The sequence below is a fragment of the Nesoenas mayeri genome, assembly GCF_963082525.1.
Source record: "Nesoenas mayeri genome assembly, chromosome: 14".
Taxonomy (NCBI): domain Eukaryota; kingdom Metazoa; phylum Chordata; class Aves; order Columbiformes; family Columbidae; genus Nesoenas; species Nesoenas mayeri.
Window position 1 is genome coordinate 9,011,912 of NC_137556.1, and position 22,288 is coordinate 9,034,199.

At 37.6% G+C, this 22,288-nt stretch overlaps 1 protein-coding gene across 1 annotated transcript in view; it reads right to left on the reverse strand.

Annotated features, from left to right (window-relative positions):
- The window catches only part of SPOCK1 (SPARC (osteonectin), cwcv and kazal like domains proteoglycan 1), a gene marked incomplete at both ends in the record, with an annotated part of 271,603 nt that overhangs the window by 182,308 nt on the left and 67,007 nt on the right, over positions 1 to 22,288 (reverse strand). Inside the window, one exon of the mRNA XM_080353189.1 lies at positions 174 to 219. Within this exon, the coding sequence (XP_080209315.1) occupies positions 174 to 219 (46 nt within the window). The remainder of the gene's footprint in view (positions 1 to 173; positions 220 to 22,288) is intronic.

A 22,288-nucleotide genomic window follows, 5' to 3' on the forward strand; every position in this document is an offset into this window, starting at 1 on the left:
GATGAGACAAACCCTTATATATAAACCAACTCACAATGTGACTAAACCAGGAATGAGATTGAAGTATGAATATAGCTCTTGACAAATGTATGGGACAGAGGAAGAAAGGCATAATATATTTACAGATATCACAAAATAGCAGAATACAACCACAAAATGTGTACTAACTTTACCTTGATCAAAAGGCTTGTTTGGATTCCAGTTTCTGAAATAATCATCCTAAATGGGAAGGGAAAAAAAAAAGGGAACTCAGGAAACATATAATCATTTTTTTACCCCAATTTTACATAGCTAAACTACCAATGAATCAGCTCATATTTTGATCCTAACATATTTAGCACAAATCACATAAAAGTATCCACAGGTTGTGTCCTAAAGAGTAACAAATGCAGCTTAGAAAGTAAAGAATAAAAAATTAATTGAATTCAGCACCTCAAAATTTTCTTCCAGATTATTTTTCAAAGTATGCTGTTATTAAATATTTTCTGATGAATCTATATTATTTCTTATCAGGCTACCAATTTTGATAACACAACAACAAAGATAAGAGCATATGGTCTGAATAACATATAACTTGATCCACACCATCATGGTGTGGTGAAAGGTCAGCAAGTGAAATCCTAAAATACTTATATTCATTTAAACACATGTAAATCACAGTATTGTGAATATACAGAAATACAGCAATAATATCGTAAACTTTATACTCAAAGTTAACAAAAACATCCAGGAGCACCTGCAGTGAATACTTTTGTCACTGTTCCCACTAATAAATTTTTAAAATCTTCTTAAATCTGGGGTAAAGTTATTATTGTGCTGTGAGTCTTGTGGTTCTGGTTTATGTAAGTCTGATTGGATTTTAAAATTGAGAAGGTAGGAACTGTTAGAGCGCCTGGCCAAAGGATTACGTGTTGCAACTGAGTCTCTCTGCAGAAAGAACGGAAAACTCTTCTGTGTGTCGGATCAACTGGTATTCCATGTACTCAGCAAATATTTATCCAAAGGCAAAGCTTCCCCACTTCACAGTGCCATCAGCCCTAGTCCTGAAGGACTGGGATTCAAGATTAACTGTTATATCTAGTCTCAGCATATCCTGTATATCTCACTTGTGTCTTCTTTGAGAGCACGTGATAACAACAGAATAATGTCTTTGGAGAGAGGAAGCATGAAAGGTTTTTAGAATACTGTGACATTTTTCCTGCATATTAATCTTCATTTTCTTTTTCATATATCTGGTATTCTGCATTCATTTCTTGAGGGTTGCAACTGAAGAGATGTCTTTATCATATTGCCCAGAATGACACCTAGATTTCTTTTTCCTGCCAGGAGGGTAACTGAAAACCAATCAGTGTGAATGAGACTCCCAAATTATTTCTTCCACAGGGCTTTTTTTACCATTTATCTCCAGTACACTGAATTTCACACGCTCTCATCATATCCAGTCCCACTAACCTGGAACATTTTAGAGACTTGGAAACCAGCATGTCCTCCTTTCTGGGTTTAGAACAGCCTATAGGGCTGGTTCAGGAGGAGTGGGGACCAGCAGATGTCCCTTGGGCAGTGTGATCGTTTCAGAAGGCTGTGGCCAACAGGAGAAGTAGGAGGTACCAACACATCATGCAGATCAGGGCTGCTGTCCCACTCCTCTTTGCCTGCACCAGGGACAGGCAACGACAGGCAAACACTCCCCGGAATGAAGGGGCTTGATGTAATTCTGCAAGACTATCCAGAGGAAATGTATTTTCTTTCTCCAAGTATATTCATGCTCAGTGTCTATACTGACTTTGTGGACAGTGACAATGTTCCACAATAACAACCAAGATTATTATTCATAATTTATTTCAGATACATCAAAAGTATCTGTACTTTTTCTTCAGAAGGATGGGGTTTGGCACCAGAAATAGAACCACAGACTCGCCTTTGAATTCCACAGCTTTGTCAATACACAACCCCCCCGCATTGTTATAAAATGCTTTGTAATTGATTATTATGTACTGCTAAATTCACCAAGCGTTAATCACTTTTTCAGAATGTGTTGGGTTTTAAGCTTTTTGAGCAGAATAATTTTTCCCAGCAACAAAATATACATATATTTTTTTGCCTGCTTACATTTTTTCCCAGGTGTTGCTTTGCCGCTGGGTTTTCAGCATCAGAAACTGTTAAATAATTCAAATTCCAAGAAAGATTCTTACGCAGTTGGCATATGGAACCAGTTTTGAAATAAGGATTGGAAAGGGGGTTTATCTCAACTTCAGTGTCAAAGGAATATTTTACAGAAAATGCACCTTGCTCGCCAAAAAAACTACGAAACACCCATCTCTTCTGTAAATCTGTTCCTTCTCCTTTATGTAGATCTGTTTAGTATTCCTTTTTTGAAACTGGAAACTATATTTATTTTAGAATATGCCTGAAACTACAGTATGATAACATAAACACAAGAAAAAAATGTGGAAAAATACCTAAAAAGTACAATAGATAAAACCTTTGAGACTTTCAATATAAAAACCTCATTATTATTTATAGGAGTACATAATGGCTATACAGACATTAAAACAATATGATCAATAGCAGTTCAAAATAACTTATGCCAGTTGGACAACAGAAAACACAGCACAAGAGTTTCACTTCAGCACTGATATCAGCGAGAACCACAATGCAATGGTTATGACACTGTAAAGGTGAAATTCATCCTGTAGATAGGGTTGAGCAGAGAATCTATGTCTCATTTAAATACCACCTAAAGCTCTGACTTGACAAATGGAGAAGGCTTTGTGCCAGTACTCTGCAAGGTGCTGCAATTCATACATTAACCTGAAATGACTTTTGTTAGGTGGAAGAACTCTCCAAATGGATACCATCACTTCACTGTGACATCCTCTAACAGTAAACCAGTGACATACAGTGCCTAAACATGACACTGATTTTCAAGTGTTTATCATGCAATACATATATAAAAAATATACGATCAGCTTGATTAAAGAAATTTAGCATTATCGTTCAATATAACACCTTCCTGACAGAAATGACTGCATAGAAACCTACATGTTTCTGAGCTGCTACTAGGATGGATACTAATATGCCTAAAATACCCTTATGCCTCTTGTAACATAAGAAACTATTATGTAATTTTAATATTAACATGTTAATAAATCAATATTAACACATTAATAATTAACAAGTGTCAATACATTTAATGTATAACAATATTAACAGTTGATCATAAGAGTTGAAGTATAATATGAATTATGATATGTTGTAAATACTTTCATTCACTCTATAGATATTTACAAGTTAAAAGTGAAAAACCTACCTCAACTTCCTGAATACGTAAGCATTACAAATGAGAAAAGAAAAAAGAATGAAATAAAACAATATAAAAATATGTTAACATTCAGCAATTTTCTACTCAGTGGCCTGTTAAATGTGAAATGACTGATTTCAGATGACCTTCATCTCCAAATGAAATAATTTCCTCTCTTTTTTTGCTGACCTTGCCACCTTGGCTGTCATGGCCCAGTTTTCATCTGCTGTGCTATTAGCCAAATGCCATTCTATCAGCACGTTTTTCTCTTGTAGAGCACAAAAAAAGGCACTTTAACTTCCTTTTGGCTTGACAGAAACACAAGAAAGTGTTTTTCCACATATTCATCTGTTACATACCTGATATAATGGAAAATTTTTTTTTTTCCCCAGCTGACTTAAAAGACTATTTATTTGATGGACTTTCAAGGGAAGGCAAAACCAGGCATGGATCCACTTCAATACAACAGGTGGCACCAACTAAGAAATATTTTGGATGAACAAATATTTAAAAACATCTTTCCCTTGCATAGAATTCACACTTGGAAGGTTTTGCCTATGGTTCAGTGGCTGCATATGACTAAGTCAATCTTTCAATTAACTGAAGAGACTCTGCACACCTAAAATCATGCATGAAAAGAGAAGAACTGATACTGCAAACCAAGACCGGATCTGAATCCCTGAGCTCAAACTTGCATTATATAAATGTGATGTATTGGCTTGGCCTCTGCAGACAGCCAGGAACAAACATGAACCCAAACTTCAGCTGCTGCCTGTGCCTCTCACAGAGCACAAACACACGGAAGGGAATGGTACGGAGGTTTACTGCAAGTTCCGTGACTCCAGGTTGCTGATGGACTCGGAGTCCCACATCACAGGTAAATACTCAGCTTCCAGTTCCAGGAAAAGAAATCTGACTCCTGTCAAACTGGCCCCAGCCCAGTTCTTGAGAAAATCTTTACTTCTGTTCTGTTCTCACTGCTGCAGGATGAGACGTTTGGCAAGACTCTTTCCTGTCCCCTTATAAAGTCTCCTGCCACCTAGCATAGCCACCCAGCCACCTGATTCAGTTCCAAGACTGGGGACAGGAGTTGTCTTTTCAGTTCTGTGTCTGTTCATCACTTAGCATCATGGAGTCCTACTTCAAGATTTTACCCTCAGGAAATTGAACTGAGAAATAAGTTATGATCATAACAAATGATAAACATTTTAGACAGGCAAATATAAATTGCTAGACTTGCATCTCAGTTCTTTATTGCATTTTTATTATTTTTATTTGAGCAATCAAGAGATGAGATGAAAAACGTTTTGAAGTTATTTTAATCCATTTTGCCATAGGATGCACAAGAGATTACTGTTTCTTAATAAGAGCAAAATACTCTTTTATCCTTTAATACATAGGTGTCAAATCCAGCCAACTTATATTGATATGCCATCAACAAGGCCAATCAAGAGAATAATCATATGGTAAAATAAGCATAAAAAGGGCATATTAAAAAGTGCTAGTTTAAACGCTCACAAAAGCTTTCTTCCTTATAAGCAAGACTACCAAAAATATCATTCATCAGAACCTATAGATTGATCAGAATTCATACAAAAATCAAACCTTGAACTAGACCAGTTTCCTGTTAGTTAGAATAGTCAGCAAATAGCAATGGAGCCTAAGGCCAGTACATTGATATGTGACTGCTCTTCTCTCCTTTTACCCTCCATATCACTAGAATAACAACATAGTAAAAAAAATGAAATTAATGGTAAAAAAATTTATCTTATTTTCTATCACCAACTAAGTAAGTAAACAGCTTCTTTTTCTCCTGAAGTTTAAGTACTTAAATTCTTCCCACCAAACCTACTCTATTGTCATTTTTTTGGTTTAGTTATTACCTAAAGAGTTGCTATTTTGGAAGAATTAATGAAGCATGGTTCATTTAACACACAGGCCCTCCCTATACTTACTTTATTTACTTGTCAGAAAGAAGCTCTTGCAAGATGCTCTTGTTTATAAATAGAACCAAACATTATCTAAATTGGTGCATAAATATTTATATTTTGCTGCATTAATTGAGCTTATAAGTTATTTGTATGAATCAAGCAGAAAAGAGATGCTGGCTGAAAACCTCCCCAGAAAATCCCCCTTATTTTGCACCTTTCAGAATGAGCTCAGTTCCGTTTCCTCCCCAAGGCTTGGGAAGACGACACTGAACATGGTGAGCCCTTGGGGTACACAACCATCACCAAACCCTAGCACCAAGTCTTCCTGAGCAAACTCATATAAAAAGGGCATAACCCCAGGGACTGTCAGACAACCTCTCGGGGGTAATCTTCATTCCCAGCTCCTCCCAGCCAACATGAGCTTCAATTTCTAAGTATCGCCAGGAGGGATATTTATTAACACTGTTTTGCAGCCTGCTTAGTAATTTCCTCTTCCATCCTCAAACTATGATTAAACCTTTTACCCTCATAAAGACCAGCTGGGAAAAGTGGTCATTACCAGCTCGTTGCTTTTTTTAAAATTAGCTCCAGAAAGATGCAGCTGCATTTTCTGCCTCTCTACCTTGCAGTACAGAAGTTCATTCCAACACCGAGCAGTGTGAAAGCACCAGCTGCTGCTTGCTGAAGTCAGTCTAGCCTGGATCATAAACATCTCCCCATGGCCTACCGCCTGTTTTAGGCAAATAGTTTGTGTCAGCAAATTACACGTTATTTATTTCTTTAAGAGAAAGAGAAAATATTTTGCCCACTGAATACTTCAGTGAATAAAGTTTTCCCAGTGGCAGCCAGTGTCCAACATCTGCGTTAGTGTCAAAGAGTTGACTATGAACTCCTAAGCACATCAAAACATCTCGAACCACCTCTGAGCTCGCTTGCTCTCTCCCAGGGAATATGCATCTGAACACAATGCTTTTACTTAGTTGTACTCAGGCTGTGGATATTTCATTTTAAATTTGTTAGAGGAAATCTTTGACAAGTCTGATGACAAAATTCCCAGGAAGGTCAGGATCGTAGCGTTTACTTAAGGACTTGGCCCCAGGAAGTGGTGAAATAGAAAGAGACCACTCCAGACTAGAGTAGTACCACCTGTAATGAAAGGTCTGAGGATGTCATGACCTGTCTGGAATACTGTAGCTAAGTCATTTATAAAAATATAATTAAATGCTTCAGCCTTGAATTAAACTGCATAAAGGTTTCCTTTGGACTAATATATAGTGCTAAATATATTGATACCTGCTTAGTAATAACAGTGTAAAATACATTAGTACAGATATGTATTATATGTATTTAAACACAGTCCTCAGATGTGTATGGCACAGAGAAGATCCTTGACCATGTATTGCGATCTCAGGTGTCCCGTAAGACTCAAATTCTCAGTACATGTATTTTTTTGTTCAGCTGCCCCTAATATGAAAAAGTATTTCTTTTGCTTAATATGGCCCAGAATGTTACGTTTTCCTTATTTTCATAAATTAAAAGGTTTTTTTGGTTGGTTGGGTTTTTTGTGCTACGTCAGGAAACAAGATTTGCAAATCCTGTTTTACTGGAAGACTTTTCCAGAAGTTTCCATAGGCAATACTAAGTACATGTTAGGCAAAACTTCCGGCATAAGCTTTCATTACCCACAGTCATGATGATTGATTGGGGTGGCAAAATTTTCAGAAATTAAATTAAAAAAAAATTGAAAAGAAATTGAAAATTAAGTTACCACTGAGTCTTTGTCAGTCAGAATAAGAATTCTCATTCTTTAGAACTCAGTCGTATCACATTTTATCCAGAAATCTTCCAGTTGCTCTATTGTTTTTTTGTTGGTTTGGTTTGTTGTTTTTTTTTTTTTTTAAAGGACAAATATAGTATGAATTTAAAATATTTCTTTAAAATCCCAAAACACTCTTTATTTAACCAGAAGAATGATGCCAGAGGGTTTGTCTACAATGTTGAGGGCAAACAGATGCTCATTTACTCTGTTTGTGCTTGGAGCAGGATGAACGAGGCCAGCTGTGCGCCAGAAGCTATAGAGCTGCTTTAGCACAGGACTGTGCCAGCAGACACAGCTGATACAGATTGGGTGGCTGGAATGATCACACAACTGTCTACACTTGCTTGTGCTGAAGTATCGAAAACTGGGAAGGAATAAAAAAAAAAAGAAAAGGCTTGGTTTGATTATTCTTTACTGGCCCTTTTAGTTGACTAACTTTAGAAATCCATTATCTCTTCTGCCTGAACTCCTCTTCCCATTAGCCTGTACTAAAAAGCCGCTTATCTCTGCCTAGAGTTGAATAATTCTTTCTAACTTTCATCAAGTTTTTCACACTTCAGTATGTCCCACCAGCCACACCAGGTAATGCTGCAAGCTGTGAAGCTCTCACAAGTCCAGAAAGATAAAGCTCAGTAGCCTCCCAAGGTAGATGCTCTCTGATCGCTGTTGCGTTGGATGTGCCCTACTGTCACAGATGCTACAATTCCAATAGCAGACTGAAAAAGAGAACTTTACTTGGTTGCTTATGCTATAAATTAACAACACCTACCCACTAACTACACTGCCTCAGCCACATGGAACTGTCTCAGAGCCATATCCAATGCATTTTTATCTCCATTCACAAGTTCTCCTTCCATGACCTCTGCAAAGGGGCCTCTACTGCAGCTATCAGAGAGACAGCAAGAGGAAGGAGGAATTAGGATGGAGGGAAGACAGGCAGGAGAATACTTCTAACAAGTCCTGAGAATGAGGAGTATTGTAGTGATTATTTACCATCTCAGCTGAAACAATTTCCTCAGGCAATCACATCGTGGGGCAATCTGCAGAGAAGCTCAATAGCTCCTGACCCTAAACAAATATGTAAGGTCCTACTCGCTCCAGCATTTGGTTCCAGATACTTGACAGTTTCTGATTTCTTTGGTTACTCTCTGATTGCACTCTGATGCCTATGGCATGATTATGCAAATCTCTACTTAACCAGAACTCCCCATCCATCTCCCACAACAAACAGTTGATTCAGCTTCAGAACTTCAGCCAGGGTTCCCAGTGCTAGATAGTAAATTAAACTGAAAATCACTTATTTAGAAACAGGACTGTGTAGGAGGGAAGGTATAGGTGGCAAACAGGAGCCAAGCAAAAGGAAGAGGATGCAAAGGCAAGAGGTCCAGACTGCAGCAGCCATTGGTGGGCTCGTGACCAAGGAGTTCCCACCAAGGAGCCAAGCCCAAGCAGGGTGGTAGAGGGAAACAAATCTGAGCGTCCTCATTAGAGGCCAGAGCACAAGCATTTCAGTAAAATAAGCTTGAGAGGTCCCTCTGGTAACACAGACCTTGGCACTTGTACTATCTGCTGTGGAATTTATATACCCCAGTTAGAAAACGAAAGTCTTTCGTGAAAAATACTCAAGTCATTGGAGCTACACTGTTTTGAGAGGACTGGGAAAATACTGTCAAGACCAATGTGGTTTTTTGTGTTTTTTTTTTTACTTCTTAGCTAGGAAATACACAAACACTCTTCCCTCTGAGCTTTGCACCAGTCCTCAGTTTGACCTGTGAAGAACTAATTAAATTGTGCTGCAGTTCAGCACAGAGCACAGACAGAAGCAGCCCCGGGAACCGTTAACTCCCAGTTCCGCACACTGAGAGCACCTGGTCAAACAGGGAGCGAGAAGCAGAGCCAGAGATTACAGAAATATATTCCCTCTCCTTCCAGGTGAAATTCCTTACAGCAGCATTATTTCTGATCTCTGACCTAACTCTACACATGAATTAGCAACCAGGTAGACAGGCTAACTCACTGAATCTGGTGATCCTGAAAAGGTTCCAACTAATGTACAAAAATACCATGAGTGCTCGCTGTGTGAATAGAAGATTCACAAGTTGAGAACCTGGCCTAATGTTGTTTTCTTACATGATTATTTGCTTGTTTTCCACTTATCAAAAGCACTGTGCCTTTACCTAGGATTATTATTGTGAATATTGGTGAAAAATGGCCCCCTGCAGGTTGTCTCTATATACAGAATAATATTGTTAATAAATCATATTGTCAATAGGTGTAATATTAAAAACACATCTTGAAAGGAGAGCTACTAAAATCTTTCTGCATCTTAATTTTCATTCAAATAGCCAAATTACCTACTTAGAAAGCAATTATTTTAGGCAGGCTGAAAGCCAACATATTAAGCTTGAAGGTTATAAAACCAATTGCAATGTTACTTTACTTTCAGTATCCTTGTTGCCTTGAGAATGCATTTGCTGTAGCTGTTTGGGACAGATCCACTGGCCCATTTTAGCTGAACATTAGGGATTTGTATCTGGAGAACAACATCCACACAGAAGAATCCTAACACTACCACTGCTTTCGTAAATGATAATTGCTTTACGGTGAATAACAATTTGCAAAAGTTATTTCTTGTTTTATTTTACAAGTTTTCAGAAATCTGGTTTGAGTCACAATTTGTTTAATTTACTATTATGAGAATTATGTCATTATGAGATAAAGCAAGAACTCTCCTAATATCAAAGTTACAAAATAAAAGTTATGAATAAAATCATATTGATATTCCACTTAGATATACAAATTCCAGTAGTTAAAACATTCAAGGGAACAAACAACAGTTGAATCAAATCAACTTATCTAACATTGATATTTAGTGACACAATTTTCTGAGATCTATAGAGACAGTTAAACTAGTTATTATGTCCCAAGTCTTTAAAATTACTTCTTTAAATGCATAACTAATGATTGGAAAGAGACTGTATGAACGATATTGAATTATGAGCAATGAAGTGTCCTTGGGAGCACAAATGCATTTGGTTGTTTTCATTTGTAGCTTCAAAGAAAGTGTAGGTCCAAGTATTGTTCAGAAAAGATTTTGCAAAAGGTGAAATCAAACTAACCATGCTGCTGTTGAAAATGACAACTCCACAGCCCTTTAGCCAGTATTTGAAATTGCTTTAAAGTGCATCAGGAAAAAGAAGTTATGGTCAACTAGTCTATGAAATACCCAGTTGCTGTGTGAAACAGCTGTACACATTTCCAGATCAGAAGCTTTGTGAGCCATTACAAATGTGTGTCTTCTATTCCCATTTATTATATCATTTTGTTAACTGTCTCTGGCATTTTATTCATTCAAGAAAAGAAAAAAGGACACAACATCAAAAATCATTACGTAAAACTGACAGCAAGCTTAATGGAAAGAAAACAGCTAAATACGTGCTGTAAAGAGAAATCCTGGCTTCTCTCAAAAAAGTATCCTTCACTTCGTTTATCACCAACAACATGAACATATAGCAGTTTTTTTAAATACTTTGATCAGTTTACAAAAGTTATCATGTGATGAGGTTTTCTGTAGTAGTTGGGGCTGGTTGTTTCAAGTCCCTTGAGACTCTGTTTTGTTACTGACAGACTTGTCTACCTATTTCCTGAAAAATCATAGGAGGTGCATGAATGTAACATTTTTCTGACAGTACATCAATTAATCTATTAAATTGATTAAATAAGACAAATTATTGTGAATATTAAGAAACTAATTTCTTGTGTCAGCTGTAAGTAGCAATAACAAAATGTTACCTTTCATAAATGACCGCTACTTGCCATCTGGTTGAAGCAACAGAATTTTGGAGAGAAACAGTTTTTGTTGGAATTGTATTTCAAAAGATTTAGCTCAAATAATCATTTAAAGAAAAAAAAAAAAAAAGTAAGATTAAATAGACCAAAGAAAAAAAATATTCTAGTTCAGGCAAAGGATAGCTAAACTGCAGTAATGGCTTCAGTGGGATTTAAATGCCAAGGCTGTTAGAGTCCACAGTACAAAATTTCCATATGCATGGATCCTATTTCATTTTAGCAGAAGACAGCACCTGACTGCTCAATTTGTGCATAATTTGTTCTCAAGAAGTCACTGTCCAAAGGCAACTTCATGCCCATGCTGAACATTTTAAGCCACAAAATTCAAACAAGAGTTCCACTTGCATCTGCAATGAAAAAGATTAACTAATAGATTAATTTGCACAGCTCTATTTGCTAGCAAGAGTCCAAACTGGCAAACATAACATCACTGTTATTGGATAAAGATTTTACTCCATTTGACCGCTGCAATCATGTTACTATCGTCCCCTCCAGGAAAGAGATGGTGACCCCTCATACCCTATACACTGCGTCCAGAACTACTCACTGCCAAACTGCTGTTGCAGATACTACAGCATTATATCTGTTACAAGTCAATATACTAACAAACATGATGGCGGCTATACTCAGGCCTTCTTTCCATTTTGCTTCAGAATCATGACAAATGAGTGAGAAGATTCAAACATGATACACCGGTGTTAGATGATGCAGAAACTTTAAACATTTTGTTCATGCTTTTGCTGGCTCTTGATTCATCATTTAAAATTTATAATTGTGTATGCAGGGAATTTCACACAATATGCACTCCAGAAACAATATTCAATGTGAACACTGTCAACTACTGATGCATGTTTGGAGCTGCTCAGAAAAGGATAAATTAAAAACATGAAATATCTACTATATTAACCTTCCATAGCTGTAATGATTATGATAAAGTGACATTCAAGCTAAGTTCCTCTGACCAAATAGAGAAAACTAAGTGACCTTTCATTTTTTATAGTAGCATGATTCTTGGAGCAAGGGCAGACATCAGAAAGAGTCTCCTGTAGGGAGAAATAATGCACTCTTGAACTTGCCAGAACACGTGCCTCTGTGCGTCAGTGATAAAAGGTCAGTATGTAGCATGGCACGGCATGGAATGCACAATGACATGAAAAAGTAAGATGTAGCAAAACTTTATTTTACAATCTCAGGAACCTTCTAACCAAGCAGCCATGGCTCAAGAGAATATATAGCTTCCAGATCTCAAAAAGGCATTTTTCAATTGTTCTGCTCTAAACTGAAGTATGTTCCTGATCTCTAGACATTACAGTTGCTCACTGTTAAAGGGATTAAATCATTAAATGGCTCAAAAGCAAATCAAAATGGGATTTTAATACAGAACAGAACCTGAAAAGAACAGCACTTAGATACATCTGAAGAGTACTGAAGGTCATAAACACTTCTTAAGGCACAGGAGAACATCTGAATTTTGATCAGCTGTAATTTTACACCTGAGGTATAGTACAAGTAGTTATTTAATTCTAACAACTGGGAAAATAGTTCAAACGTGCACTGTAACTTATCTCCAAACCTTTAAGATGTAAAATCATAAGAAATATATATCTTAGTGAACAGCTGCATCTACAGAATATAAAATTAGGTAAATTTGCTGAGGATCTCCAGAAACATGCTCTGATCGAACCCTCTCTCCAACACGGACGCACATAGACACGTTTCTTACAAATTTCACACATTTGCTAAAATAACAGTGACTAAACCTCAACATTAATATTTTATTCTTAAAATATTTTTCTGTTCAACACCACACACATTTTAAATGAACCCTTGTCACGGTTCCATTGACTGTATTATAAAAAGGTTGGAAGCAGATGCTTCACCACTAATCTACTTGGTTAAAGAAAAAAAAAAAAAAAAGAAATGTCTTTCTGTCTTTAATGACTTAATTGACTTAATTAATAAACATATACCTTAAGTGTTCTTCATAAACAATCTTTCTTGCTGCTAAGCCAAAGCCTCAACTTCATGAGTGTCACCAGCACTAGAAAACTCTGAGAATCTCCAGTTGTTTTACTTGCAAAATAATAAGGCAGATTTCTTTAATAAATATCAGTATTCACCCAAGCCAAGAGTTGAGATTTTTAGTCAAAATTCTATTTATTTCAATACATGCAAGAATGTGCTTAGAGAAGAGTTCATCCTAACAGATTTTAGCAACACTAGGAGATTGAACCTACCGTCTAAGAAAAGCATCCTGAAGGGATTCAGTCTCACTTTTATTATATATTTGTTGCTGGAGACTGACAAAGATTTAGCATTATCTTCACATTGCCAAAGCCTTGTCTTTCCCCAGATTTTTAGCTCCCTTCTGCTTCCACTGAAGGCAAAACTCTCTGGTTTTGTGTCCTAGCAAGGTGATTTCTTCAGCTGCAGAAGGGGTTAGGAAAGCAGGTGATGGCTTCCTCTCCTGGTTATATAAACCAAAATGAGAGTGGGGTTTAGATGGTGTTGAGGAACTTACAGAAAACATTCTGAAATATCCCAAAAAGCAAGAGCATCTTAAAAATATATCCACAAAAATACCAAATTCTGTGGCAATATAGTGTCATTACACTATTACATGGAATTAAGATACAGGTTTTACTAAGGCATATAAAATAGTTTTTATAATGTCTATTTGTAGGTCCTCTAAAACAGCTTTCGTACATCATAAACGTTACAAAATCAACAACACAAACTTCTCCATAAACACAATACAATTGCTAATTAATATACATTTCAGATTTCTGAGCAGCTTTTCTTTTTTCAGGAGGTCCAATGGAGTTTGAACAGCTAATTAAAACATAGGATTTCCTGCACTGAAGCTACTTCTTAGTCTCTGTATATTCTTAGTAGTTCTACATTCTTAGTAATTGTACAGGTTCCAGTATAAGTTGGGAAATGATCCATTAGAGAGCAGTGTAGGGGAAAGGGACCTGGGGATCCTGGTGGACAGCAGGATGACCATGAGCCAGCACTGTGCCCTTGTGGCCAAGAGGGCCACTGGCATCCTGGGGTGTATTAGAAGGGGGGTGGTTAGTAGGTCGAGAGAGGTTCTCCTTCCTCTCTACTCTGCCCTGGTGAGACCACATCTGGAATATTGTGTCCAGTTCTTGGCTCCTCAGTTCAAGAAGGACAGGGAACTGCTGGGGAGTGTCCAGTGTAGGGCAACCAAGATGGTTAAGGGAGTGGAGCATCTCCCTTATGAGGAAAGACGGAGGGAGCTGGGGCTCTTTAGTTTGGAGGAGACTGAGGGGTGACCTTATTAATGTTTACAAATATACAAAGGGTGAGTGTCACGAGAATGGAGCCAGGCTCTTCTTGGTGACAAACAATGGTAGGACGAGGGGTAATGGGTTTAAGCTGGAACATAAGAGGTTCCACTTAAACTTGAGAAGAAACTTCTTCACAGTGAGGGTAACAGAACACTGGAACAGGCTGCCCAGGGAGGTTGTGGAGCCTCCTACTCTGGAGACATTCAAAACCCACCTGGACACCTTTCTGTGTAGCCTCATCTAGGTGTTCTTGCTCCGGCAGAGGGATTGAACTGGATGATCTTTCGAGGTCCCTTCCAATCTCTAGCATTTTATGATTCTATTAAGCTCATTCCCACTGTTCATCCCATTATTTAAGGAACAATTTAAAGATACATAAAATTTGTTATAAGTTAACCATGAAACGTGAATTGTTTACATGTGTTAACAGGGAAACACAAAACAGAAACTTTTATCATTAGTAAGAAACAAACAATCGGGGACTTGCCTCATTCTAACTGAATTAAAGTCAGGAATGTGAACACTCAGCTGCAGTAACATTCATTTAGATTATTACCTTGCTTGACGTTGTCATTTCTGAAATTGTATTTTGGCAGATTCCAGGAATGCTGTCAAGTCATTTGTCAGCTCAGTCAAAGATAACATGAGCTGGAAGAATATTTCAACAGAGGTGAACTCATTTTCACAAAAAGTATTTTGAGAAGTGTTTGTGAGGGAAGTTGCAACTTGAAATCAAGAGACAAAAATCCAGTCGAATAAAAAATAGCCCAGAGAATTCAATACTAGCTTGAGGACTGGGAAAATCTGCCCTATATGAGACTCTCCAAAATCTCCCAGTTTGTCTTGTCCTCAGAAAATGATAGTTAACCACACTGAGACATTAAGGCTGCCACAGCTTCACAGCAGATGCTTTGAAGGAAACTGAGTCCTTAGCACCAGCCTGCAGGCTGCATGCACTTGTTTTCCTATTAGAGTCCTGCACTCAGCTATTAAAATGCAAATAAGGGTTTAATGTATTGTTTCTTAACAGTGGGTTGAGAGATCTAATGGCTGAAAAGCGCTGTGTTACATGACAGGGGAAGCACTGGACCCTTCAGCAGGTGCAATCTGCACAAGCAGGTTTGCAGCTGTATGTTATGGAAGGAAACACATACAATACGTCTCCTACAGCACGGATTCTGACACCTACATCAAAAAGCAGCAGACTGCCTGAGAAGCAGATCTGCAAAACAAAAATTCATGCTGAGGATCCAACATCTGTTCTGCATGTGAAGTCCGCACTTTACTTCAGTCTGATCCTCTGAACTGATCTTTTCGTCATTAGGTACACATATCTCAAAGCACCTCTGTTTTCTCCTTTTATCAATAAGGAATCCATTCCACATGCTCTGCAATGCCAACAACGGCACAGTAACTGGAGACAACTGGGAGATGTGCTCCCAAGGCATGCAAACTAAAAGGGTAATGAAGAAATGCCCTATGCTCACTGTATACTGCTTTTAAGACCTTCAAGGACCAAAGGAGATTTTGATTAAATACTGGATGATTAAGAGATGTAGGTCATGTGAGCCTGACAGTTGTAGGCTAAGTAATATTACTAACTGAAGAGAAGGTGATGGCAAAGTCCAGAAAGTATTAATATAGCATAGCAGCAAGAGGGCAAGCAGGGACCCAAAGAACCAGGTGCCAACAGACCACATTCTGGATTTTTTAATCATTCTTTTCCTTATAACAGATCGTCCTCTGAGTTTACACCTATAGTTCACCTCTGAGAAAGACTGATAGATCCTGAAACTTGCTGGAAGGCATCATTATACATCTGTAACTATCCTTTCAAAAATCAAGTGTCATTACTCATTACAAGAGCTGGGAAGAGCTTGAAGAGAATGGTCACAATGAGTCTCACATCTGCTCGGAAGGATGAATAAACAAACACCCCACATCAACATCCCTGCACAATCCAGCACTGCTTTATTTCACTGCATTACACTCAGTATAAGCTCCTCTTTCCCGTATCTACAACAAGACTAGAAAAATTAAGCCTTTCATTTTTGAAAAACCCACACTAAGTCAATATACTTAGACATCTCAAATAACCATATTCAAAATTCTATGTGACTCTTTGACATTATAAGTTGTGACCCCGTAGTGTGCTTTCCTGTTTACCATATCTGTGCAATTATGATTTCAACTGCAGCCTTTTCCCTTCATTGAAAATTGCCTCTGCTTACTGGTTTACAGCTTATTGTATCTAGTTCTGCATGGTTAATCCAAAATTCCTGCCTCAAAAAATCATCAAAATCTCAAAAAAAGGTCGAGAGGCAAAAAGTAATTAATCATAAATCTTCATAATTCTGGATTTTAAGACCTTCAGCATCTTCTGAGTGCCTCTTCAAATTTATAGCTTTTCTCCTGAAGGTTTGTACTAACATGAAAGAGAACTGCACAATTACCTGTATATATTTTATTGCTTTCTGCGAGGTTCAGTGGTTCTACATTTTACAAACACCGTAAAGATTTCTCTGTGATTGCTGACAACTCCAGCAGCAGAATGAGTATTCACTGAAGAACCTTAGCAGTTTTTGTTCTGTGCCTATTGCTTTAACTTTAGTTGAAGCATTACCTATTCTCATTACCTGTTTCTTCACTTTGGTTCAGATTTTCTTCTTGGTTTTGCATTCAATCAGGCTAAAAAAAAAAAACCTTTGCTCTCACTAACCTGTCAAATTTCTCTCACCTTCATACTGGTTTTCAGCCACCAACATATTTTATTTTAGTAGAAGACAGTTTACAGTTACTCTCTTCTGTCTTTTCTTTCATCCAAATATTTATAACTTGATCTTCAGGATATGCACTCTATTTTTTTATTTCCTCTTACTACCACGCTAGCTTGGCTCTTAGCAACTGGCATCTCTGATGAATTCTCACTTACTATCTTTCACACTGGCATTTCTTTAACATGTTGTAGAAAAACAACTTCTCAAAAATATTTGGCCACACAGTTTTATGGGCTGATCACACATTTGTGATCTTGAAACTTATTTTTCCATAGATGGTATGGGAAACTTTGAAGGTAACTCTGAGCACTGAGATACTACAGGTATCTCTCCTGCTCTGGAGACCGATAGCTAGAATACTGTTTTTATGAACACTGTATATATTCACCTGGCTGTCATAGGGAATGCTTAGATTTTGTGGAATGCATGGCAAAAAAGCCTGAGATGGAAGAGAGAGAGATCAGGGCTGGACATGTGTGTGACACAAACATGCTTCCAAAGCAAGAATCACTCTATATTGGCTGCCGTATATATCAATATGATACATTTCAGCTCATCAGTCAAAATAAGGTAATTTCAGAAAGAATCTGGGAGATGGTCTGGGGACATCTCATCTCCTGGACAAAATTCAAATAAAATACATAATGATATCGGAAAAGATGTTGAAGAATTCAGCTCCTCCTGTAAAAAGGTAATGCAGGAAGTCAGACTGAAGTATTATAACAGACCACTGTGACTGTGAAGTCTATGAATCTATGAGTGCTGAAAAAACTGGCACATTTCCCATGCATGAAAAGGGGAAAAAATGACCTTTTAAAATTATTTTCAAAATGACTGTCTGCCTCATTATGCAGGTACACTACAGTCTGACTTTAAAATAAACTTTACCTTATTGTTATAAGGCTCTGTTATGACACATCTCTTGCATATTTAAAAACATAAGGTAGCAGTTCCCTGCTAGTGAAGACTTGACTGAAGGATGATCATCTGTAATGATAAATTTCAGTATTTTCAGTCTTAAACTCAATCTCTACACCTACTGCTCCCTGAACATTTACAAAAACACCCAGTTCCAGTTTAAGGATTTCACATGACCCAGAAGCAACTGGATGTCTACAAGTTAATTCCCACTGATTAAGAGCATTTTTGCTGGTCTGAATATGTCTAGTTTTGATTTCTAAGCATCAACAGTGACATTCTGCTGTCTTCCCAGTAGCAAAAGGAACTATTTACTCTCCCTACAAATTTGAAAAAGCTGGCAAGATCTGTCATGATCTCCCAGAACCTAAGGGACTCCAGGCTAAAAATGCAGACTCAGCCTTTTCAACACAGAAATTTGGCTGTCTGGTGTGATCATATATACATAAAGAATATGATAGGAATGTTATCAAAAGAAACCTGCAGTGCTCATCCTTTATGAGCAAACAGCTAAGCTTTCATGATGTACTGTAAAGTATTGTCATTTATTTATACTGTGTAGGTGCTGAATTTCAGCTATATATTAAGAAAGCACCAATAGACTAACAGATTACATCTCCCAAAGATCTAACTTTGATATATTTCATATTTGTCTTTACTTTGTTTAATTGTTTCAACAAAAACAGGCATGTAAAATTGAGCATAAAATAATCTGGGGTTTGGTGGGTGGTTTGCTATTGTTATGTTTTTTCTTCTTGTTTTGTTTTGGTTTGGTTGGTTGGTTTGTTGGGGGGGGTTGTTTGTTTTGGTTTGAGTTGTTTGGTTATTTGTGGGGGTTTTGTCATTTGTTTTTGTTTTGTTGTTGTTTGTTTGTTTTTTACAGATAACAGGAGGGGCATCTTTTCATAAAATGAAAAATTCCATGGATTTTCATCCAAAATAAAAACCACCCCTGAGAATCAATTTCCTTCCCATTATTCTCTAACATGTACTGGTCAAGGAAAATATCTTTCTTTTGTAGAAAACATTTGTGAGAAACTAACAATTCTCCCTCACAATCTTGCCCCTGAGCCCTGGCACATTCAACATTAGCTGATTTGACTGGCAAAAACTGTTTACATATATAGTGTATTTTGGAATGGACGGCACAATCAATATTGATGTTGGCAGCCTCTCTGGAGCACAGACATGAATACACAACACAGAAACTCCAGAGATTCAGAGCTTTGCTGTAGCCTGGCTGCTCACTGGGCTTGAATATATGAGCAAGTGAGCTGTTTACAAATAGGTTCTCCATTCTCTTTGCGACTGGTTTCAAGTTGAGTTTACTTCAGTCTTCCATGTACTTGTTTGTGTTCTGTTATGCTTCACACAGAGCCTGATTTGACTTTCAGACTTTTGCTCATCCCTGGTTCAAGTTGGGTGTGAGGAGTGAGATTGTTACTAATAGAGAAAAATCATGCTAAAGAGGCAGTGACTGACAAACTTTACAGCATTCCAACAAACCTGCACAACTAATGACCACCTAGACAGCCTAATGTATCTTGGTTTGAGACACAGAGTTTAAGTATTTTGAGAAAAGATACATTATTGTTTCTTCAAATATTTCCAAAAGCACATTTCAGTTGTGGCTGTCCAGTGAATTGAACTCCTGTCTGCATATAACACAACTAATTCCTCAGGAAAACCCATCCAGCTGTTCTTACCAGAATAATCTAACCTTGTAGGTTTTGCAAGCACAAAGAGCATCTCCACAGAATAAGCTGTTGTTCATTCCCACGCAACCTTACAGTACATTAACTTCCCCTATAGACAATCACTTTGTAGAAGAAAAAAAGTAAAACCACCACAGAAATTGAAGTCTGTTTGCTGTAGGCCTGTCACACAGGCACAAGAACACTTCCCATTCTCCCAGCACAAGATATGTCCCAGGTGTGTCCTAAAGTGAAACACATGTATTTAGTAGTGAAAAGCTAGTTCTGCTTCAAAAACCGGGCTATCTAAGCAATTTCTTATGGAAAATTCTGCCACAACATGCCCAAGACAGCAGGAGAGAGAAATAATGAAGTGTGGATAAAACAGAAAACAGTGTCTTCGTCCTAATCACCACCCATTTAATTCTTGTAATTTTCTCTTGATCAATAACATTTGTTCTATACACCCAGTGAAAGAGATACTGAGAAAGGTTCTTCAGGTGTACTCATGCTGCCCAGTGAACACTACAGGATAGTAATGACATCAGCAAAAGCAGAATTCAATCCATTTTTTTTAGATAATAGTTGTTTTTAGATTAAACACAAATTGCAGAGGTTTAGCCTTTCCATTAGGTAATTTAATTGTCATCCTCTCTCTCCTTTACACTGAATAAAGATAAATGTCTTTTTGGCTTCTTGTTTTGTAGCCTTCAGACAGACAAAGCACGGATGAACATACTAAACACTAGAGCTGTTGTGTCCTGGTGAGAGTGAGTGGATCATTTTCTTTGCTGCTTCTGACCTGCTATAGAAATCTATAGCACATTAATCATTTCTGAGCTCAGTCCCAGTGTGAGGTGAGAGCTGAGTAATTTACCGTGTTTGCATTAGATTTTTCTTTCATCAGACTTTTATACAGCTCAGTTGAAGAAACTAATACCTATAAACTTAATAGGAATGTGCTTCTGTTGAGGCTACATTACTCCTACCCAAATGTAGAAATGAATAATTAAGTCTCTCTTAAATAAACATCCATCATATAATAAATCCTAAACTCATTCATGCCATAAATTGAACTAATTAAATTAGAGATGTTTCTTCCCTAATATACAACAGATATGTAAGCACCTAGACAGCACAGTGATCATCATACAAATGCCTACTCGGATTAGCCAAAACAGACAAACAAATTCATGGATATCATCAGTGGTGAAATTGATTAACAAGGTGCTGTAACATTTAGAATAAATTCCGCATCTTCTTCATTTGTGATGGACTGTACTTCTCAAAGGTCTATGTTGAACAACCTTGATTCTATATTACAGTGAGAGCATTTAAATTCTTTCAGACTTGACGGTACCTTCATACAGGTACCAATACAAGGAACAGGTTTGAAGCCATGGCAAGACAGCATTGCACTGGGGACAGAATGGCAATACATGCTCCCTTACTGGCAAGGGTGGGACACATTTTCACAGCTGCTTGAACCAGGCATAGGCTGAAAAAAAATTCAGCCCCAGTCTCTTTGTCCAGCATTCCCTGAACTCTTCTCATCTTTACCTGGACTTTCCTACCAACAGGTAGCAGTAAGTTTTCACTCAGCTTGGCTGTTGATAGGTGCCTAGTGGCTGTATATTGGAATATCCTTATAGTCACAACAGAAAGAGACAGAATATCATGCCCTGACCCTGTAGGCCAGGGGTATCAAACGCATTTTCACTGGGTGCCATGTCAATATAAATGTAACTACTCCTACATCTATACAGTCCTAAAATTGCATTGGGCCCTTTGAAGGCAACCACGGGGCTGAAATGGGTCCTGGCTATGCAGTTTGCATAAAATTTACATGGATGTAGCATTCCTTTAATCCCTGCCACTTTCCATGGTCACATTTTTTTATTTAGCCTGCTCTTTGTGCATGGTTTGTTCACTGCTTGCTGTAAGATAGTGTAAAGGGTCAGGTCCTTATTAGACTCTTCTAAAATGATTGAAGATTCCAAGCAGGAACACTGGAAAGGGATGCTACAAGTGCCTGTTCCTACCTTTTCCCTTAAACCATACAAACGATTTTCATACCAAGTTTCAAACTTAGCAATCTTCCTATTAAAAAAAAATGCTTAGAGTATTTCCAGAGGAGGAACTCTGCATATTTTACCTTCTCCTACAAATCAAAACCAGGTATCCCGAGGGGAAAAGAGGTGAAGAAAATGAAGTTGGGCAGAGACCACACATAGTGCAGTGTGATTTAACCGTGTTACAAAGCTATGAAGGTAGAGGGGTGGGCTGAACTGGAAACAGATTACAGCTTCCACTCCAGGCACTCTCTTTGATATCCATAAACCATTTATTTCTTATAATTCAGGCTTTCCATAAGCAGGAAGGACAACTATTTATGTACTTTTATGAATGTTGTTTCATTTATTGCTCGCTTTTCAAACCAGGAGGCATGAGCAAGTGTTAGTATTAGCACATCAATATTCCATCACTGACACTGGCACAATTCAGAAAAGGAACAGCATTTAACTTCCAGAACACTATGGAAATAACTGGGCTTTCTCATGGTATCCCTGCTTATTGCATATACCTTGGAGAGTAACTGATTCACATGACTTAATCACCAGCTCTAAACATTTTTTTACTATTGCTTCTCTACTTGCTTTAGCAATTTTCTGTTATTTAAAATGC